Source organism: Kryptolebias marmoratus, linkage group LG4 (genome assembly GCF_001649575.2).
Source record: "Kryptolebias marmoratus isolate JLee-2015 linkage group LG4, ASM164957v2, whole genome shotgun sequence".
In the NCBI taxonomy this organism is placed as follows: domain Eukaryota; kingdom Metazoa; phylum Chordata; class Actinopteri; order Cyprinodontiformes; family Rivulidae; genus Kryptolebias; species Kryptolebias marmoratus.
Window position 1 is genome coordinate 8220541 of NC_051433.1, and position 21963 is coordinate 8242503.

Below are 21963 nucleotides of genomic sequence, written 5' to 3' on the forward strand. Positions count from 1 at the left end.
CTTTTCTACCTTACAATTTACACTGGGGAGATGCAGATGTAACACCGTAACCACCAATACAAGATTGTTTTACTGTAATCAAAATAATATTTGCCATGCTACATTATTACTAACTGACCACTGGATACGCTTAAAATCTTCTTTCTCCTATTAAAGTAAAGGAAAGATTTGGTTCTTAAAAGTAATCGCTATTCCCTCAGAATGGAGCAAAATTGATTTATTTCTGTTTTGTTATCTTATTGTGAGAAGTGTTTTATCAGCTTAAGACAAATAATTTTGAAACATTCCAGAATTATGTAAATAATTATTGGCTAAACTTATTTTTTGTTATCTTACTATGTTTTTACAGAATGTTTATCACTTAGATAAATCAAAAGGAAAAAGGAGATTTAATTTAATTGCTAAACCTATTAAACAATCTAATGCTAGTTAGTCAGTCAGCCAGTCAGTTAGTTAGTTAGTTAGTTAGTTAGTTAGTTAGTTAGTTAGTTAGTTAGTTACCGGAAACTGACGCGAACTACAAATTAAAAGCAGCCGTAATGTGGCGTCATGGTCACGTGACACCTCTGTTTACAGACATCCGGAGAAACATGGAGGACTCCACTGGCAGTAATCCACAATCTCTCGGCTTTACAGAGAAATTGAAGTCTTGGCTCTCTTGGTCATGGACCTACGTGTGCTTCGTTTGGTTCGGCATGGTGCTGATTATGATATACGTCCTGTGGAGTCCGCTGAAACTGCAGGAAACTCTTACTTCAGGTAAATTAAGACAGCTGCTAGCTAGCTATTGTTAGCCTTCGGGTGTCTGGCAGCAGACGGACACGGGAGCTGTGTTTCTGACTGCTCGCAGTCTGAGTGATGAAGACGTGCAAAAAGATGAGTAGCTGCTTAGAACTTGTCTGTTCAGATGGATTTTTGTAACAGTTGCTTTACTTTTTCAAAATGTTAGCTGGTACATTGGTAAAATCCATCTATGTGATGTTATAAAGTTAGCTAAAATTGGGGTTATGTGATCTTATGCTAGACACCGAGCAGTTGGATGCCACTGTCTTTAAACAACCTGTCACTTGTGTTTTTCTCTAGTATTTCAGTTGTTGCCATCTGTCTCAACAAAGGGCACAGACTTTCATAGCTCTGGCTGCACAATTCTGAAGTTTCCTTTTGTTTGTTTTTTTGTCTTTCAGCCTCAGTGTTTTTGAACACTCTTACCCCTAAGTTCTACGTGGCTCTTACTGGAACCTCTTCTCTCATCTCTGGACTTATTCTTGTAAGTTAAAATCTTAAATAATGCATTTTTAAAACAGAAGGAAGCTGCTGTATCACCTCTGTCCATGTGATGCATCATCTCAGTGGTGACACTGAAGGGTTGTTTCTAGTTTCTAGTTTTGCAAACGTTTTGTCTTGGCCAGCTTGCAATATAAATCTACGTTGAAATACAGATGTTCAAAGAGTTATGCATCTAAAATTCAAAGTCCTTGTTTAAATTATTCAGTTTATAATGAATCACCCCATAACAAAAACTTTTTTTCCCACAATTTTTTTAATTGCATCTAAAATAATGCTCAAAATAACAGTTTGACAGGCTTAAAATTGATTTCTTTTGCACCAACAAAGTTGTTCACACAGAGCAATTTGCTGAAATCTTCACAAATCATTTTCAAGGTTGTCCTGAGGAAAAGCAAAAAATATTAAGACCTAAAGAAAACCTATCTACAGCAGATAAATAATATTTGAAAGTCATGTCCTTAGGAAATAGAAACATATCCAGCAAAAATTCAGCAATCTGACATACAACCTGAGAAATGCATCACCCTTCAGCTTTTCCAGCTACTACTTATTCCTTTCATACTTTCTTTACAAAATAGTACAATTTGCTATACCACCTGCATGAATGCCTTTTTTTATCATTTATAACAACTGAAACTGTTTTAAGGTGCGGGTGGAGAAAAGATTAGGAACCACTGGTGGGGGGTGTAATGTTTTAACTTCGTAACTGATGTCTCCACATTTGTTTCTCAAACATATTTATTTATATATATATATATATATATATATATATATATATCTTCTCACTGTAGATATTTGAGTGGTGGTATTTTCGCAAATACGGGACCTCGTTCATTGAACAAGTGTCTGTGAGCCACCTTCGTCCTCTGCTGGGTGGGGTGGAGAGCAGCTCTACGACCGGCCTTTTTTCATCAGTCAATGGGGAGGCTGAGCCTAGACCCAGTGTCTCTGGTAAATATGCTATGTAACACAAATTATGAAAGTGATACTGTTCCTAATACTGTATGCACTAACGTGTCCTCTTTTTGATAGAATGCAAGGTCTGGAGGAATCCTTTGAATCTTTTCAGAGGAGCAGAATACAACAGGTCTGTTAAGCTATTTTAAAGAAACCATATTGTCTTAAAGATATTGTTTTTGAATGAAAATATCCTTATTTTTTTTATTTTATTGTAATTTTGTGTATTATAGGTACACCTGGGTGACTGGGAAGGAACCTTTGACCTACTATGACATGAACTTGTCTGCTCAAGATCATCAGACCTTTTTCACAGGAGACACTCAACAGTTACGGCCAGAGGATGCTGGTGAGTTATAGGTTACTATTAATCTACTATTAAAAAAAACAGTTTGCTCAAGATCATCATCTCCTGATGTAGAAAAGTGAAAGAGTAATGAAATAGAAGGCATGCACTCTATAGCAGAAGTGTTTTTGTTTTGTTGTGCAGCACAGTTTTATGTGTCAGAGCTCGAAAGGTCACACAAATATCAACCTCACTTATCTTCTTACAGTGATGCAGAAGGCCTGGAGAGAGAGAAATCCTCAGGCCAGGATCAGAGCAGCTTACCAGGCCATAGAAATGAATCAAGAGTAAGTACTATTGTATTCGTTCATAGTTGCATATATACTGTACCTATTCTGCAAATTATGTTTTAGTGGCTTATATAAGAGATATGCTTATGTGTGCTCAAAACTTTTATTTTGTCCTCAAAGATCAGTATCTGTAATGCTCAGCTGGTAAAGTGCATCTGAATTGTTAATAAGTTTTGAATATAATCTTTAATGTGTTTTTTATTATTTGCAACACCCAAATTGTTTTATTGATTAGATTTTATTTTTTCGACTGATGCCCATGCAAACCAAAGTTAAAATAAAAACTGATAAATAGATATATGTGTATATAAATCTAACTGTGACCTGATTTTGTGTGTGTGTGCATGTTTGTAGATGTGCAGCAGCATATGTGCTTCTAGCAGAAGAAGAAGCCACGACCATCACAGAAGCTGAACGTCTCTTTAAAAAAGCTTTGAGTTTTGGTAAGGATGGATTTGAATGTATATAAACGGCTATGAAATCTACTGATACTGACATTTCTTTTGTCTTGCAAGTTCAAGAAATCCTTTTTGTCTGCACAACACAGTTTCTCTGATCTCGTTCTGTTCCTGTCCTTTACATTTTAAATTTCTCCAGTACCTTTTATATTTTCTCTTTGCAATCCACAGCTGGAAAAGATATCAACTTACTGGTGTATATTAAACGTAGACTGGCAATGTGTGCACGCAAACTGGGGAGGATCAAAGAAGCTGTGAAAATGATGAGAGATGTGAGTTTTTTGACACTTCTGTGTCAGAGAATTGATATGTAAGGATTTATAATTACTGCTAACGTCTGGAGTTTTGTCAGATTGTGAGGCAACTGCATAATTACCAGACAACTCCCAATTACTGCGTTGGAAACATTGTCATCACAGTTATGTTATCTCTTTACAGTTAATGAAAGAGTTCCCATTGTTGGGAATGTTAAATATACATGAAAATCTCCTGGAAGCACTTCTGGAGCTTCAGGCATACGCTGATGTGCAAGCAGTCCTTGCAAAATATGATGGTACGACTAAACTAAACGTTACAGCTTTCGGACACAGTAAATCTCAGATTAATAGATTTGCTCATGATTGTGTGACTTTTTTACATTAACACAATCTCTGCCTCATTTTAGACATCAGCCTGCCAAAATCAGCCACAATATGCTATACATCTGCACTGTTGAAAGCACGGGCTGTTTCAGATAAGTATGTAGGGTTTGTTTTTTGGGTTTTTTTTCTGGTTTAGATTTATTTCTTGTCTGAATTTCTTAATCTCACCGTATGTGACCAGCTATAGGAGCAACAGTGTTTCATATGTGGGATGTATTCTCAGGTTCTCTCCAGAAGCAGCATCCAGACGGGGGCTAAGCACAGCAGAGATGAATGCTGTAGAAGCCATACACAGAGCTGTCGAGTTCAATCCACATGTGCCAAAGGTCAGTCATTAACCTTATAGCAACCTAATAAAAAATGGTGAAATAATCCACATGATTTATCAGTGAGTTAATCATCCCCTTTTCCTACCTTGAATTAAAATTAGTACCTATTACAAATCTTTACATAAATCATTAACATTAACTAAAGAGTTCTTAGAATGTCTTGCTTTTACATTTTGTAGTAGCTCAAGCTATATTTAGTCACACTATTTTTAAGTTTGATCATACACAACTCACATGCCAGTCTTTCAGAAAGTTTGAATTTTGAAGTCAAAGGCATAAACAAATTATTGACTGTAACAGGTGGCGTGTCAAACAATTTATTACAAGCATACTGCTGGCTCACCAGAAGATGTCAGTGTAGGTCTTCATAACTAAAATGTCAGAGTATTCTTTTATTAGATGAGTCACATTACTTATCTATTCAGAGCTCTACTTTTTATAGCATTTTGAATTACATATGCAAACATTGTGAACAAATCTACTGTAGTCAACCCATTTACTTGAGTCTCACATTTTAAAATGGCATAACGTTCATAATGTTCAATGCAGCTATGTTCAGGTAAACCAGGGGACTGCACCTGGATGGCTTTGTCCTTTTATATTAGTTCCCACAGGATTAAATATCCCATGCAAACCCACACACACTTGTATTATTACATAGCTAGTTGCAGCAGAGTTCTTGTCCCAGTTCTGGCTTTTTAGTGTGTTGTTGTTTCATTTTACAAACTCCTTTTCTGAGAGAGAGACACACACACACAGAGAATGAGTGAATTTGTGTGTGTGGACTTTGCAGACGACAATCAGCACTGTGATCCAGCTTTTGATTTTAAAGTGAGGACCCTCATCGTCAGTGTCTGTCCAACTGTTTCCACCCCGTTCTGCCCAGAGGCAGCAGTCTTCTCTCCTCTCATCACCTAGCCTTATCTTATTTCTTATCCTCTCATGTTCCCTTATCCCTCTCATCCTCAGTTTAAGCAGAACAGTCTGAACATGACCACCACTGCCAACTTTGTCAAAATGACTTCTTTGAATTTAGTTGAATAGTTAGAAGACATTATGAAATATTAAGACACCTTTCATGAGGGATTATTGGAGGATTCGTGTTTCAGATTTTGACCCAGGAGTCCTCTCACAGCAAAGTGTTAGTTATGAAAATGCCAAATTTAGGAAGAAGGGGGGTGTTGTTTTGTGTTGAAATTGTGTCTGAATGATGCTGCACCTGTGACTGACCTATAAAGATGTGCTCTCCTTTTGCCATTTAAAAAAAACTCAATGCATAGGGTTTTAAATGAATATATTATCTTGCTTTGATTCAAAACTGCAAATTTCTAAACAAATCTAAATGCTTTTGTTGAGGTTGTAATACAGACCCCCCCCCCTCCCTAAAAAAAAACAAAAAAAAAAACTAATGAAACAGTGCTGCCTATGTTGCCCTCATAACCAGCAGTTGAGTGCTCCTTAGCCACAGTGTGACCCCCACTCATGATCACATATCAGGCTCTTTGTAACAGACCTCCTTCAGGTGTGAAATTGTGCCATGAGGTGTTTAATGAGTTTATAATCATATAGAAACTCTTAGAACCTCCTCCAGGTTAAGGCTATGCTTTGGGCTAACTGCTGATCGTATTGTTGTAACCCACGCATGATGATAAAAGCTAACATGTAGAGCAGGGGTGTCCAATCCTGGTCCTGGAGGGCCACTATCCTGCATGTTTTACTTGTTTCTCTGCTCCAACACACCTGATTTGGATCAATGGGTGATTAACAGGCTTCTGCAGAACATGAAGAGGTGATTTAACCACTGAATCAGGTGTGTTGGAGCAGGGAAACAAGGAAAACATGCAGGATAGTGGCCCTCAAGGACCAGGATTGGAGACCACTGTTGTAGAGGAAAGTGTGATTATGTTTTAGCAAACTAAATAACCACAGAATATAAATTTTACTCAATGAATGTTTTGAAACAAGAATTTTTGAGATGTGACATTTCTTTCCATAAATGTTAATCTGCAGGTGATGCTAGGGTAATAAATGTGATCAAATTTGGTATAGATCTTTTTTTTCAAAGTGGCTTCTGCAGAACATGAAGACATGCTGAAGAGCAGGGAAACGACTACAGCATCCAGAATAGTGGCACATCAGTGTGTGCACTAAATTACATATAAAACGAGCCTTGTGAGCTTTAGCTTACTTGTTTTTGATGTAAAAATGAATACCAAAAAGCCAATGACAACTGAATTTTTACTTCCAATGGAAGATTAGTAGTTCTAGCTTTAAGAGTGCATAAAAGTGATTGGTGTATAATTAGCAATCCAAACAGATTGTATTAAAATTTTATTCTAGGCTACATCACATTATTTTAAACTGCTCAAAGACTTTACAAACTGTAAACACACTAAATCTTTCCACACATCTTGGTACAGCCTCTCACACAACTCCTTTCCCTTTCTCCTCACCCAACGTTCATTTTGGTTCTAATTCTCCCTTGTCGATTTATATTTTCCTTTCCTCCCCGTCTTGCCACATTCGGTTTATCTTCCACTTGATTCGATCTGTCTGTCCACTCCATTTTGCCATTCTACCAACCAGTGTTTAAGAAACTGACAGTTTCCCAAAGGCTTGTGTTGCTGATCGAGTATTCCTGCTGCCTAAATCTGCTTTACATTTACATTAACAACCTTTATGAGTCATACATGTTCATTTTTAAGCTGTCAGGGTGACCCGATCCCCTTTATCTTGCTGGTTTGCTTCAGTTTGGACAGCAGTTTTTACATCTCACCCCATTCTGGATGACATTCTCTTGTCTAGATTGCCTGTCAGTACTCAGAAATGCTTAGTTCTTTTTCATGGTATACCTCTAAAATTGGCTATTTGGTTTGTAAATTGAGACAGAAAAGCAGTCTTAGGTTTGTTTGGAATGAAGATGGATGATGTTTGATTTAGACAACAAAGAGCAGTTTCATGAATTGCCTGTAATTTAGAATTTGCCTACTTTGGGTCAAATGCTGCAGGTTTTCTGTTACTTTCCCTCTTTTTTTTCCTGAAAGTCATATTTTCCCCTATTTTTCTTAATCCAGCAGCCATTTTCTTCTGTCTTTTATTTCACTGTACATGTGTTTGTCCATCAATCATACAGCAACTACAAGGTTGATGTCATTGTTGCCTGTGTGTCTAAGGCAAAGTGAATCAGAAGACAGCTTATATGTTGTGCTCTAGGCTTATGGCTGCCCAGGGATAAAAGGAGAACACATGAAACTCAATCCCTTCATCAAAGAGGCGGCGGGGAGTAAAAAGCCAGACCTCAGAACAGGCTGGTGGTGGAGGATATGTGACTGAGGTGTCACCAGGTCTAATGCCATGGCATGTGAGGAAGAACAGCTGAGCAGTCCAAATGGTTAATCTTAAAACACAGGCGGTTTACATGTGTTCTTACCAGCAGAAGTTTAATTTAGGTAAAAACTGAAAAAAGATGTAAAAGAATTTCTGTTATTTAGGTTTTATTGTGTTTGTATTACCAGAGAAGATCATGTGTAGAACATCTGACAATTACAGTACTTTCTCAATTTTTTTTAAAAGGTATGTATAGCTTGTTTCTCCATTCATCATTTTAGTTTCTATATATGGAATATACCATAAAGTGACCAGCAGTTTTCTTATGCCTCACAACATACCAGTAATAGGTTTCCACAGTGCTGGTCACGCTGCTTTTTGTACTGTGGGAGAAGATCATGATAAAATGTTTATGCTAAAAGTAAAGGGGAACAACAGAGAGAGATGACTTTATTGTGTCAAGCAACTTTTGGTTGTCTCAAATTGTAAATCTTTGGCCAGAGAGGATTTTTTTTTAGAGGGGTGGAAAAGACAAACGCAAAAGCAATTTTCTGAAATTCTTGTAGTAGGAATTAAAGATCAATCTCAGGAGTGAGTGGTTGACAAGATTGTGTGGAACAGAGATGATCGTTGTGTGAAGCTGCAAAATTTTTGCATTGTTGAGACATAAATATATGATAACAACAAATGTCTAATGGCTTCATCTCAACTGTGGACGTATGAGGTCCGGAGATAAAAAGCCATGTCCAGACATTCACTACTAAAACACAGGAAGTACATGAAGTCTAGGTCTTAATTTAAATTATCATATATTGTTGTCTTTGATCACATTTCTAACTTGTGTGAATTTTTGTTTTTCAACTCTAGCTTACATATGATGTTTATGTGTTACCTGTTACATGTGAGGTCGATTAAGTGCTCTTTGGTAAGAAGAAGTAAAGGCAGACATTTTTGATATTTAAATTGGCGTTTCATTCATTTATCAGATGGAAGGTAAAGCTTATGGACAATGAGGAAGGCAAGTTACCAGTCTAGGTCCAGGGACATAAAAACCAAGCTTCATGTTTGGCAAGTTGAAAAAAAAAAAAAAGGAGAGAGAGAAGACAAGTTGGAGAAAGATGAGGATGAGCCAGGTCAGGCTGGGTGGGCTGTGATCCAGGGGCGAGGGGTGAAGCAGCATGGTCTGGCTGGCTGGCTGAGCCTGTGACCATGGAAGGGATTAGACAGGATTAACTGTGGGGTAACCTTCCCAAAGTGTCAGTCTGAGATCCAGAGCGCTGTGAAGCAGGCCGCCTGGGAATCCAGCCCAGGGGGCCCCCATGCCTGCTCGTGGGTTTTGTTTAACACAGTTCCCTGCTGAACTTGGCACCAAAGAAAGAAATGGTAGCTGGATCATCAGAGTCGGTGTGCAGCCATTAATGATTTTTTTTTTCTTTGACAAAGCTATGCATTATTTGGCAAACAATAAATCCAGTTTATATTTTATTAAAACACTTTTCTTGTTTTTCTTGGGTATTTTTTTTAAACAGACTGCCTGTTCTATAAGTTGTAACTCTGGGATGTGTGCAGTGTTCAAACTAAGTCACTGAACAAACTTACACAGGAGGCTGAGAGTGGAGGGCTGAGGGGGGATGATAGACATTCATGAAATGAATGTACTGCACTGCAACAATAACACACACACACACGCTTTGAAATTCTCTCAACAAGTACCTCACAAGATGAAAATACACTTTCAGTCTTCAGGGAGTTGGCCAGGGGAGTTGCACAATAGGAACTGACTGAAAAACAAGAAGATATGTGTAAATAAAACCATTAAAACTGTGAAAATGTTTTAGAACACCAATGGTCGGCATTTTAAAAATGAAACTTGAATTAGTCCATCTGAGGCTCGGCAATGAGTTTTCTGCTTCTTACTGCTCATAAACAAAGCAAAATATGACTTGAGTTTTTCTTTATTGTTAAATGTCACATAGTTAATACCGTATTCATGGGTATTTAGCAAATTTTATGCTTTATCATCAACCTGGCCTATTTGGAAAATAATTTAAATATTTTAAAAGCTGCACAATTGGCTTTTCTGAGTTTAAGTTTATGTATCTGATTCCATTAAGATGCAGAAGTCCCAAGGCAGTGCAGCTGAGACTTACAGACCAGTGAAGCATGATTAATATTAGTTCACAGATAAGAGCTGTCACACAGGACAGACACTGAACACAAGTTGCCTGTTTCTGCTTCTCCCCATCTGTAGTACTTATTAGAGATGAAGAGCCTGATTCTGCCTCCAGAGCACATCTTGAAGAGGGGTGACAGCGAGGCAGTAGCATACGCTTTCTTCCACCTGCAGCACTGGAAGAGAGCAGAAGGAGCCTTAAACCTGTTACACTGCACCTGGGAGGGCAGTATGTATCATGATTACTACAGTCCTATAATGTTTAGGTCATCACAAACCGAGGCACATTTTTTTCACAAATCTTTGTCATTTATTTGCAATATCTTAGATTATTTACGAAAACCTTTGTCTCCCAGTGTTTGTAATGTCTTATTTTAATGTTTCTGTTTTTGTCTTTGCCTGTACAGCCTTCCGGATAATTCCATACCCCCTGGAAAAGGGTCACCTGTTTTACCCCTACCCAGGGTGCACGGAAACAGCAGATAGGGAACTACTGCCCTGTACGTACAGCAGCTTTTAACGACTTCAGTGTATTTATTTTGCACTGTGTAGGATTACATTTTGTTCAAATATTTATTCCCTTTTTCTCTTCATTCCAGCTTTTCACGAGGTGTCTGTATACCCAAAGAAAGAGCTTCCCTTCTTCATACTCTTCACAGCAGGCCTTTGCTCTTTTACTGCCATGCTGGCCATGCTCACACATCAGTTTCCCGAGCTCATGGGTGTCTTTGCCAAAGCAGTAAGTACTATCACAGCCAAGCCCAGTTTCACCTCAAAGCTTCTTTGGCTTTGATTTAAAAAGTTTAAGTTCAGACTGCCCAGAGGCTCATGGGAGTGAAAATGACCTGAACTGCAACTTAAACTCTCCGTGAATACAGCTGACCATTAAAAGCCTATAATCATAGCAAAGACCTTTTCACAGAATGATAGAGCTGTAACTAGCTCTAGGTAGTGCTTTTGTGTTTATTTACCACAGAAGTGTTTTTAACCATTATTTAGTTACACTTTGTTGGTTTGGTTAATCTTTTGTGCTCTACCAGTTTGTCTTTACATAGACTTGTAGCAAAAACAAGGCCACAGAGAACATGCAGTGCTTTCCTCTTTGTTATGTGAAAACGTGTGCGCGGATTGGATTTTTCCAGAACGCCCAGCGAGCCTGGTTTGTGTAACGTTAAGACGGAGAGCATGAAACTGCTGAGGGAGGAACACAAAGGTCCTCGCTGCCTTCTGAGGAAAAACAGATTTCAGTGAATCTGTAGCTCTTCGCTGCAAAGAAAAATAATGGTCGTGTTTGCAGACTATTGTTTCTTTTGTTTAGGGATACATGACATCCAAAGTATGCTGAAAAACATGAAAAAACAGGTTATGTCCATTTGTCTCGTTAGGAACATTTGTCCTCTCTTGAGATTGTGGAAATAACAAGATCATCAAGTAAATGTCATGTAGATTCAGCAAAGATGTAACTCAAATCATTGTTTTAAATACTCATGCCTTCTATACTTTGTGTCTAGTGCTTAATGATAAGTTAATACATACTCTGCTAGAAGTCAGATGAACATGAGTGTGTGAGTTTATATACATTTCTATCTTTATTTTCCTCTTTCTTTGTCAAATAGTGTGAACAGAAAGTGTAAAATAACTAAAACTGTGTTAACATGTAAATCATAAACACCACAAGCTTTATCAACAAATTGCAATATACCTTGTCTTTACTTAAAAATAATCATAACTCTTGAATTTGCTTTGCTTTGTTTTGTTTTTTTGCTTGCTTGGATGAAAAAAGTTTCAGTTCTGACTTGCTTTTAAAAATGCTGAATGTCTGTCTAACCTCCCGGTGTTTTTAATGTTTTGAAAAGTTGAGCACGTTCAGTACTTGTAGTGTCACAGCCAGCCTCATTTCCAGTGAAAGAAAAAAACGCTTGAGTCAAATTTATGATGGGAACACTTAAAGGTGAAAGTTAAGGAGGCCTGACGTGTGTTTTGCATTTTCTTTTCGTTGCGTTTTTAGTTATTTTTGTGGATCATTTCTTGTTGCCTGAGGTAGAAAAAAACTTTTTTTGTTCGCTGAGGCTTAAAGATGTTTTTTTTTTTTCTACTTTCAGTTCTTCAGCACACTCTTTGCACCACTGGGCTTCTTTGCAGACAAAATGGAAAGCTTCATGCCGTCCAGTTTTTGGCACCAGCTGACTCGGATCTGACCTCATCGCTGTCTCACTCACGCACTCCTACACACACACACACACACACACAATGCAAACACATGTAAACACCAATTTCACTCAAAATTCTCAGACGAAAGTGTTTGCTCTCCTGTCCTCAGCATTACTGGTCACTGGCTGTATTGTTACTGATTATGTTGGCTGAGGTCGTATCAACACAGCAATATCTCTCCTAAGAGGTTTTCCAAGAACACAATTGGTGAATACCAGTCACAGTAAATGCACTTGCTATCTTGTTAGCTTGGGGAAATTCCTACATTTTGAATTTTCCAAGAATCTGCTTTTATATACGATTGGTAGTTTTGTCAGTTCACAGTGGAAAAAAAAAGAAAAACTGCAACCTGCATGGATTTTGATCATTGTCTCAATAAAAAAAGAAAAAAAATTCTATTAAAAACAAGAGTCAAATGTGCAAAGTATCTTTTTACTCAAACAGTACATCATTTTTTATTTCAATAATAAAATAATATTTAAAATATATGAATTGCGTTGGTGTTACACCACTTACAGTCATGTTAAGTTCCTTATTTCAAGGTTTTATTCCATTTACACTAATTTAAAATGAATTTGGTAGACTTTGTCAGGTCATTTTTGATAGATTTGACATTTATCAGAGTTCACAGGAACACAGTACTCATGTCTCTGTACATGTATCATACTGACACCTCTTCACTCTTTCTGCAGGTACATAAAAAATCTAATAATAAAGTGCCTTTGTTTTAGTACATCGTGTTACTAAACAACAATTGAAGAACTAGTAATAGCACTTCATATTGGCATTTATTATAACTACAGTATTGATGTTTCACTTGCAGTGCTGCTCAGTTTGAGTTAATATATGCTGTCAAAAATTGTATTAGACAAGGAACTAAAGTAAGAATAGAGAAATGTTTATGCGATATCATAAAATGTGTGTCATGTTTCACATTTGGATTATAATGTTGATCATTCAGACTTTTGAAATACAGAAAATGTATTTTTTGTTCCATTCAGGTCTGATTTAAATTTATGACTGAATATCTACAGCATGCTGAGGACAGGAGAATGTACAAACCACTGTAACTACCCTTGGTTGGGTTTGTTAGCAAAAAATTACAATAAAATACTCTTTCAGTGTTTTTTTGTGTGTTTGTTGTTGTTGACTTCTTGTGTTATATGCTTATCATAAGACATGTTGTATGGTGCTGATCCCTATTGATTTCATGGGGTCAAAGTTCAAGGTCACAGGTGAACGGGAGTAACACAGTGGCCAAGTGCCAAATATAAGCTCTGCACAGATTCCTTATTTACTCAGTAGATCCAATCCATGTGAGCTGGCTGAATACATTTAGGAATCCTATCAAATCTGCAGTGTGCAGTTAAAAGTGATGAACTGAACCCTAAACTGTTGAGTCCCAACATTTAGGAGAATCATCTACTTAATGTGGTTATGTAAACAGAGTCTTTTCCTGCTTCAATTAAAATATGCATGATAATAATGTTATTATTGTCATCTTCCCATTTAAGAGTTACTGAGTAGGGCATTTTATCAAACATTTCCTGCTAATTTTCTTGTCTGAAGCTCAAAATTTACAACAAAGCATATGTCATTTGACTGTTTGCATCATTCAAACACCAAACATGATCTCAACCCTCAGTCAAAACTGAAGAAGCCTTTTGGATGAGAGGTGAAACACCTTCAGGATGTCTCTAGTTGCCTTTGATTGGCCCACTTAGGACCGTCATGTCCTGGATGACTGAGAACCTCCACCAATGGCAACAATGCATTGTTGTTGACCCATTCCAGTTTGCTAATACGGATTACAACATTTCTAGTGACTGATTGTGACACATTTACAACCCTCCCCTGGGACCATTTTAGCTTTGAAATGTTAAATTAGGATGCCTTTTAATATCACTACGGTGGAAGAGAATGCCTTTGAAGCCACTGTTATTTTTACAGACTTATACTGGATCAAATGTGGTGAAGGACAAAGCATCACAATTACTCATCTATTACAACTATGAATATAAAAAAGGTGTTAGTGTTGTGTTATTTCTGTGTGTACAGTTTAGGTAATTGCATCGTTAAAACCTTTAATGGATACTGTCATATTTAAATTATAGGGATTTTTTGGAGTCGGTTTGCTTTTGCTGCTTAGGTCTCCTGTGTGTATGTCTTTTGTGTGGGATTTTATTCCCCGGAATTACTTGTTATTGAGCTGATTGAACTTTTAACCACAAACCTGGTTTGAAGCATTATTTTTATCGTTTTCATGTAATAGTTGTTGCACAACTAAAGTGTAGGACGGCATAAACTGTAAGCTTGAAGAGAACAGAAGACCTCTAGTAGGAGTAACAGACGGTGGATCAACAAGATTCAATATAGAGCCAGTAAGCTATTTATGGTTGTGCGTTCATAGGTAAAACTGCTCCCACAGACCTTCATGGACGTTAAGGTTCTGTTCCAACATTCTGTCATTGTCTAAAGGTTTGATGTAAAAACACAGCCTCAGTCTTAATTAAACAATATTGCTATCAAAAGAAATATTTTTGTTTAATGAAATGACAAAAAATACATTTGAAAATTGACATTTTATTATTAAACCCAATAGTTTAATACTTATCTCAATACGATCTAACCACAGCCCCAATCTGTTGTACAGATCCGTACAAACCCAAGTGGTCTCCAATGTAATTTACAATTTAGAAAAATGTGCCATTTTCTAACAAACAGAACTTATTACTGTTCCACCTTTCTTTAAGAAAAACAAAGTCAGCATAGTTTGTAATTGACTTTTGACTTAGTGTGTCATTTGGTCGTGTTCAAAGCAGTTTTCTTTGGCTTTCTCCATCATTACGTGGACCAGAAACAATTTCTTGACCCCTAACTGTCATGCCTTGTTGTCATATTCGTTTAAATCAACAAATCCTTTGGAGACTTAAATCTTCAAAGATTTGACATGGCTGTATTATTCATTGTTAGAGTCACATTCAAGATTTCCAACCACTTTACGGCTCTTCGTTTTGCAATGTCTTGGCTAGATTTCTTGAAATACTTCACTTTTCACATTCAGAGGCTGTAGAAATGTGTGTGAAAGGGACTAAAAGCACAGTTACATAAGATTGTATTATAAATGTGGTATGTCATACAGTGATGAGAGAATAAACATTCCATGAGGCTTTTGTAATGATGAAAAAGCAACGAGAAAAGCAGCATTTACAAAGGTAAAATAAAGCACATTTACATAGCAACCGGACCTGACTGGACTCCCAAACCCAAACTAAAATACAGCAGTTTCTCTGACAACCTGATCTGTGCTGTGTCACATATGATGACAATTTAATCTGAGCCATAAAATACATTATTTTTGCATAGATTTTTTTTTTATTTAAATCTGTTTAAATTTATTTATTTATTTGTACTTTATGGTATTGGTTTCAGTCTGCATGATCCTCAGGAGGAGCTTAAACGACTAAAGAAAAATGAAAGCAAGTGAAAAGAACCAGAGGTAGAAAGGAGAACGTTTTACAAGAAGCAACGAAACCTAAAAGACGCAGCGTACTGTACAAAAATATTTTAAACAGTAGCCCAAAGTTCACTTGAACCTTACTTTTCTTTGTCTAGTTATGTCTTCTTTTTTTTTCAGCATTCTACCAAATCTAACTTTGCAGCAGACTTAATCTAACTAAGTCTGCTACCATTTAACAGAAAATGTTGATTTTCCTTCCAGCTGTTTTGGTTCACAATGTCATTATCTTGCTATAATTAAATATATATTTTAATTAGGCTCTTTTGACTTTTTATAGTGATTTAATTAGCACCAACCATCAATTACATTTTAAATGATTTGTCGCTGTATCATACAATGACTTGTCATCATCTTAAAAGATACATTGTCAGTATTATTCTTTCTCCCTTTCAGTGGTCATGTCTCTTCTCTCCTGAAAAGCAGGAAGTGTTTGAGGATTGGAGGCACTATGTCTGCCTTAGTTAAAATACATTTATAACAGCAAATAAAACATATAACTATTTTATATCAAATATATAAGTCTGATTCTTAAATGCTCAACACATCTCTTTTCAATAAAACATTCTGTTTTTAACCAGTACACAGTCTGTAACTGGGCTTCATGTCCAGTTTACCAACATCCAATGAAGGTTTCTGAAGTCTCTGCTTTGGGACGAGTCAAAGCATCAAATACCAGAGCTATTAAAGTAATAAGATCCCACCTAAAGGACGTCTTTAAAAAATGTTTTTCAGTCAGTTGGCTGGACCTTCTCTGCTAAGTTATGTCCAGCGAATCAGGTCGCTTGTGAGGCTTGCAGGTGTGCACGTCCACCACTTCCTCACAGTGTTGGCACTCCACGTCGCAGCACCACTTGAATTTGCAATCACACTGGGTGACACGTTTGACGCGCATGGTGTCGTAGCCTCGTCCGCAGCACATGACTTCACAGCCGCCTGTGCCTCTGGAGGACTTATTGCACACTCTTCCAGCTGTGCCCAAGGAGCCTGTTAGGGGAAGAGAAGAGTGGAAATACTTCAGTTTTGGTGTTTTTTTGTTTTTTTATTTCATAATTGCTTTACGGGAATTATTCTAGCACTTTTTGCAGTAAGTGTGTCTGGCATTTGCTCATTGCAGGATGTTGCTTGAAATGATGAGAGTTGTGATTAAAGGACAAGAAAGGGAGAAAAAAACAAAAGCATTCGACAACCTATCAGGCAGTAATTTTTTTGTTTTCTTTGGCCTCCTTAACTTTACACAGAGTCTTCAGAGTTATCCTTAACATAAAATGGTTGCAGCCTACAAGGGCTTGACAAACAATTATGGAGCTTTTATAGTGACTTTGTTCATCTTGTGTTGTCACAATAAGAACAACCTAATAAAAGTCTGGAAAACTCCATAAATATCAAAGATGCCCAACAGCAGAGCAGTTGCTTATAGGCTTTAACAGAAGCTATTTCCCAAATAAGAATATCACTTTTCCCACATTCTTCAGATAGGGCATCCTGACGGCAAAGTCTTAGATCCTATGACAATTGTGGTCATGTACTCAGGTGTAAAATCTAAGCCTCAGATAACAGGGCATCACTGAAGTAAGGAGAAAAGGATAGAAGGAGATATTCCACCTCGGGCACAGGGAACAAAGCTAATACTGGCCAAAGGAAGGATTTGAAAAATAAGCCTGCATGTATCCTTAGGCTGTGAATTCTTACACAATGAAGAACAGCAGTAAGGAGGGTCATAGGCTGCTTTTAAGATCAACTTTTAACAAGGAAAGACAAGCAGGTTTTTTTGAGCGAACACACCTTCATTACCCATCAGTTGTCAAAGTGCAACCAAGCCAACTGCAGGGAGGAGCAAAAGAATATGTTCACTTCAAGCCATCACGTTCCCTGCACATGCGACTTTGCCTAAGCTATTAACAGTGAACTCCTTCATGCTCTGCTGAAGGGCCCGGATTGGAGGACAAGGTAAAGAAAACATTAGGAATTAAAGGAGATGTTAAAGGTCAAATTATTGGACTTTAAGCTGTGAAGGAATGCAAGACTTCAGTGGACACATTTCCACAGATGGCCCGCCATGTGTTTCTCATTTTTAACAATTATATTTTAGTTAAAAAATACATATATAAATTTTAACAGACTCTAAAGAGTTCCATCTTTATTAATGATACAAAAATCTATGTATATGTTGGCTTGTAAACAGAACAAAAAACCAAAATGCAACTGTTTATTCAAAACTGAGCTTCAAAGATAATTAGCACAAAGATGTCCAGCAATCAACTATAACATTATGACCAGGTAATGTAACTAGCAACTGTTGGGGAAACCTGCATTCTGGTATTTACATAAGTGTTATTTTAACATTTGCCCTAGATTCAAATATTTTTGCCTCTGACATAGTAACACCACCTCCACAGAGCACTCAAATGCCAGTCTGAAGGGATGTGTTGGCATCGGTGCAAGCCTTATTCACAGATTTAATGTCAATGTCTCGAGACCACACACAGTGCAGAACACACCCAAATATTCTTTGCACATGCACTGACTTTTTAATGCATGTGGTTTTAAATAATCAAATATTAAAAAAAATGCATTGAGATCAGGTAAATGGTTTTCTGAATCCCCCTTTTAATTCTGTTGTGAAATTAAATATCGTACTCACCTGCCTTTCGGTTTAGGACACAGTAATCTGGAGAGCTCTCGACATACACTAATTCATTCTTGGTGGTTCCACTAAAATCCTTGTCAGCCACCATAAAACCGGTCCCGTCCTGGTTCATTGTCACTTCGACGGCGTTGTCGTACTTCTTGTATAGGTAGTCTCCAGTTCGCCTGAAGTCAGACATGGCCCGCCAGCAGGTTCTCAGAGAACAGGAACCACTGACCCCGTGACACTTGCACTCCAGCTTCATAAAGCGCTTCACCGCCTAGAGCAGAGGTCAGAGGTGACAGAGTGTTAAGCCTATGATGTTGCCTATGGCATGATGTTGGTGCAATTCAGGCTTGCTAGTCAGAGTTAAGCAGATATTCTTCACTCTATTTAAATGTTAGGCTGCATCTGAGAGTTTTTTAAGACAACCCTAGAGCTAGACAAAAACAACTATACTGATTTAACAACAGAATGGGTTCTAATGTCTACTAGTTTAGTTGTTGTCTTATATATATATCTTTTTGTTATTGGTTATTTTTTTTATTTGAACTGTTGCACATTTTATTAAAATAAAAACTGAGGATGTTAATGATTGTTTAACCCCCATTAGTTTTTTTTTTTTAGTTTTTTTTTTATTACTTAAAACCAATTAACTGTTAAAGCCGAAGTACAGATTTGACGTAGTACCGTGCTGTGCCACCAGGTAAAGCCTTTTGAGTTTAATGAGACAGGTCTTATTATAACCAATCTCCTTCCTTGTCCAGGTAAGACAATGACACGCCTGCCTGATTCTGCTGTTTCAGTCATATTAATGAGGCTTGCTAAAGCTTGTAAAAATCCTGCTGTAGCTGACCCGTTTAGCTCGCAACCTGAGGCATATGCTAATGCTGAGCTAGGATTTTCAAACGCTAACAGAGTGAGAGCTTTATGGCTGGATTTAGAGATAAATCATAGCCACAGAGGCTACTAATGAGCTGGAGGCCTTTTTATTTTGTGATGCCAAAAATAGCTAATTTCTGTTTTTAGTTCTGAGATGTCAGTGTGAGCTTCTTGGGCTTTTCACACAAGAAACACTACCTTCCTACAGTCATTATTACCACTCAACCTGTATGACTTTGCCTTCCTGAGACTGTGAATAATGCCCTGCAGTGGCAAACCAAATGTTCCCAGCCATATCACTGATAGCTGAATTTTTAATATAGTACATTGTAAATGTAAAAAACTACAATTTTTATCAGAAGTTCATTAAAAAACAACTGTTTCTGTACTTCTGTACTACAGATGCATAAAATGCAGATGGTAAATGTTCAAACTGCTGCTGCTCACCATTCGACCGCATCGGTTGTTGTGCTGGTTCATCAGCGCTCGAGCGTCTTTCACCATCTCCTCTCGAGCATCAACGAAGGCCTTGGCGAACTTTATGCCATAGTTAATGTTGTCGCTGCAGCCACCCCAGTCATAATTGCCCTTGTCGTCACTTTCTTTCCCGTGTTTCTGGCCGTCGCAGTTGCAGATCCTAAGCTCCCCCTGACTGCAGGCCCTTGTGATGGCGTAGACCACTCCAGCTGAAGAGATGGCATAGACAAATGCTGCCTCCCTGCTGCCTGTGTGGACAGATATGTTACCATTAGAGAAAACGCTACTACTTTTAAATGATATGTTATAGGCTTGTACATTGTCTCATACTCAACTACGGTAGGTTTTCTTCTACTTTTGTTATGATCCAAAGTTGATTATTTTGTACTCAAGTTCACTGTGTTGAATAAAATAGCCTTACCTCAGTGTGTTCTAGGCAAAAGGGTGCCATTATCAGTCCATTTATGGTAGACAGAGGCAAAGGTAGCAGCAAGTCAGCTATAACATCGTAGTCCAAACAATTCTCCTTTCACCTTTTTTTAATTTGCACAGATGGCAGGTCTCTAAGTGTTTTCATTTCAGACAAGAAAAGATTTCGGGGGTTATTTGGTCTGGCTGTTCCACCTTCCTCCTGTTCTCATTCCTGCTCACGCAATGAGGCAGAGCACAGGCGATATGTCAGGGAGTGAAGCTTTGTCTGGCTGCCAGAAACATCCACCCAAATATTTACATCTCCTATTGCTGTTTATACACCACCAGTGTGGATCTCTCAATCTGCTACTTGTTTTCAGAGAACTGCCACTTTCCCAATCTTCCTTCATTCCAGAGAAGGTAAAAAAAAAAAAAAAAAAAACCTACAACACTTTCTCTATCTGTTTGTATTCCGCAGTAAAGTTGATTTAATGTGACACCTATTTATTCTGCGCTTATCTGGTAACAGAGGAGACATTTACGAGGATGATTAACTCAAGTGTCATTGACATAAACAACCGCCGCACAGATAGAAGTCCCAGCCGTGCGTAAGCAGACTCACCCCGCAGCATCACCCTGCCAAACACGGTGTGGTCCCGGTCCAGCGTGCTGCAGTTCCAGCGGTGATGTCTGAACTGGTGCTGGCACTCCCTGATCCACTCTTTGGCCCCCCCGCTGATGGACTGCATCAGGTCTGGGTGCCGCTGGCAGAGCTGCCGCTGCTTATTCACCAAATTGGGAATGTTGTCACATATCACCCGAGCACCCAGGGCTCCGATATACCTGCAGACACACAACCAGAAAAGTCAGTAAGTGTGACCAGGTGAAGAGTAGGTTCTCACATTGTTCTAGAGCGTTGGGCATCCCGTGGACAGCAGTTGTGTCTTACTATTTATATCAGCTCACCTTGCAAGAAACAGGACATGAACTCAAATGACCTTTGGCCTAAATTTCACTTGTTGTGTTCAAGTGTCTTTATTTATGTGAGGATGTCATGAATATTTTTATACGACATAACACCACAATAAACAGTTGTCACTAGATTTATGAGAAGTATTTTTTTTTTTCAATTCTGTGCCCAAAGGAAGAAAAACAGATGTGTATTAGTATGTTTAGCTGGCACTTTTTGGTATAGTCCAGTGTCATTTAAAAACAAAATATAGACAAATGAAAAAACAGGAAAAAAAAAACAGTCAGTCTATTTCACAAAATGACCAAGAAATTAACCTTTTTCATGACAATCAACTTGACTATGAGACAGTTTTTGTGTATTTTACATATTTGATAAATACAATTCTAACTAGTAAATGGCCCACAAACACTCATACAGTTTTCTATTTTCTATTACAGATTTTTTTTTTAATATTCTCACTCATACACTAATAAGCATTTAGAAGGCAGTGGGGGGTTCAGTGTCTTACTGGAAATCAAACCCTCAATACTCCAGTTGAAAAATGACCCCCCTACCTCTGGGCTGCAGCAATTGTTCTTTATTGCAATTAATTCTTACAGTAGTTTGTTCAGACCAATGTATTTATAGTCAGAGGCCTGGTGGACTAAACATCAGGATAGATTGATTGGTTTTGTTGTTTCGTTTTGGAACATCTTTTTTAAAATGTTAAAAATATTGCCAATCAAATATAAGAAAAAGCCTCTTCCTAAAAAAATGTTTTCTTTAAGTAGATATTTAACAAAATTACTCCAACTGTATCTTCACATTAACATAGTTAATTATTATTAAGGCTTCAACATAAAAAAAAATAAAGGAGATTATCTTTTTCACACTCAGTTAAAAGCTTTTGCTTCCTGTTTTTTTTTTTTTTTTTTAAACATAATCCCCAACATTGTTCCAACTCTTAAAAAGATTAATCACATGCTGGTGGCATGTGTGAGGGCTCTTATCAGCAAGACTTGAGGACAGTTACTTACTGTACAAGTAGGTGCTCAGATCAATCATATGATTGCACT

The 21963-nt window shown here is 37.6% G+C and overlaps 2 protein-coding genes across 2 annotated transcripts in view; one reads left to right on the top strand and one right to left on the bottom strand.

Annotated features, from left to right (window-relative positions):
• The first annotated feature begins 574 nt into the window (after window positions 1-574).
• st7l (suppression of tumorigenicity 7 like) lies at window positions 575-13143 on the top strand. The gene is made up of 15 exons (XM_017408534.3): window positions 575-759; window positions 1185-1267; window positions 2079-2238; window positions 2320-2374; window positions 2478-2593; window positions 2799-2877; window positions 3235-3323; window positions 3510-3610; window positions 3777-3891; window positions 4003-4075; window positions 4203-4305; window positions 9887-10037; window positions 10216-10308; window positions 10408-10547; window positions 11911-13143. The coding sequence occupies exons 1-15, from the start codon at window positions 591-593 to the stop codon at window positions 12004-12006; spliced, it is 1623 nt and encodes a 540-aa protein (XP_017264023.1). The 5' UTR covers window positions 575-590; the 3' UTR covers window positions 12007-13143.
• wnt2ba (wingless-type MMTV integration site family, member 2Ba) overlaps window positions 12392-21963 on the bottom strand; it is an 11489-nt gene continuing 1917 nt past the window's right edge. The window contains exons 2-5 of the mRNA XM_017408558.3: window positions 20558-20778; window positions 19495-19772; window positions 18181-18445; window positions 12392-16523 (exon numbers count right to left, since the gene is read on the bottom strand). Coding sequence (XP_017264047.1) covers window positions 16294-16523; window positions 18181-18445; window positions 19495-19772; window positions 20558-20778 — 994 coding nt within the window. The 3' untranslated portion in view covers window positions 12392-16293. The remainder of the gene's footprint in view (window positions 16524-18180; window positions 18446-19494; window positions 19773-20557; window positions 20779-21963) is intronic.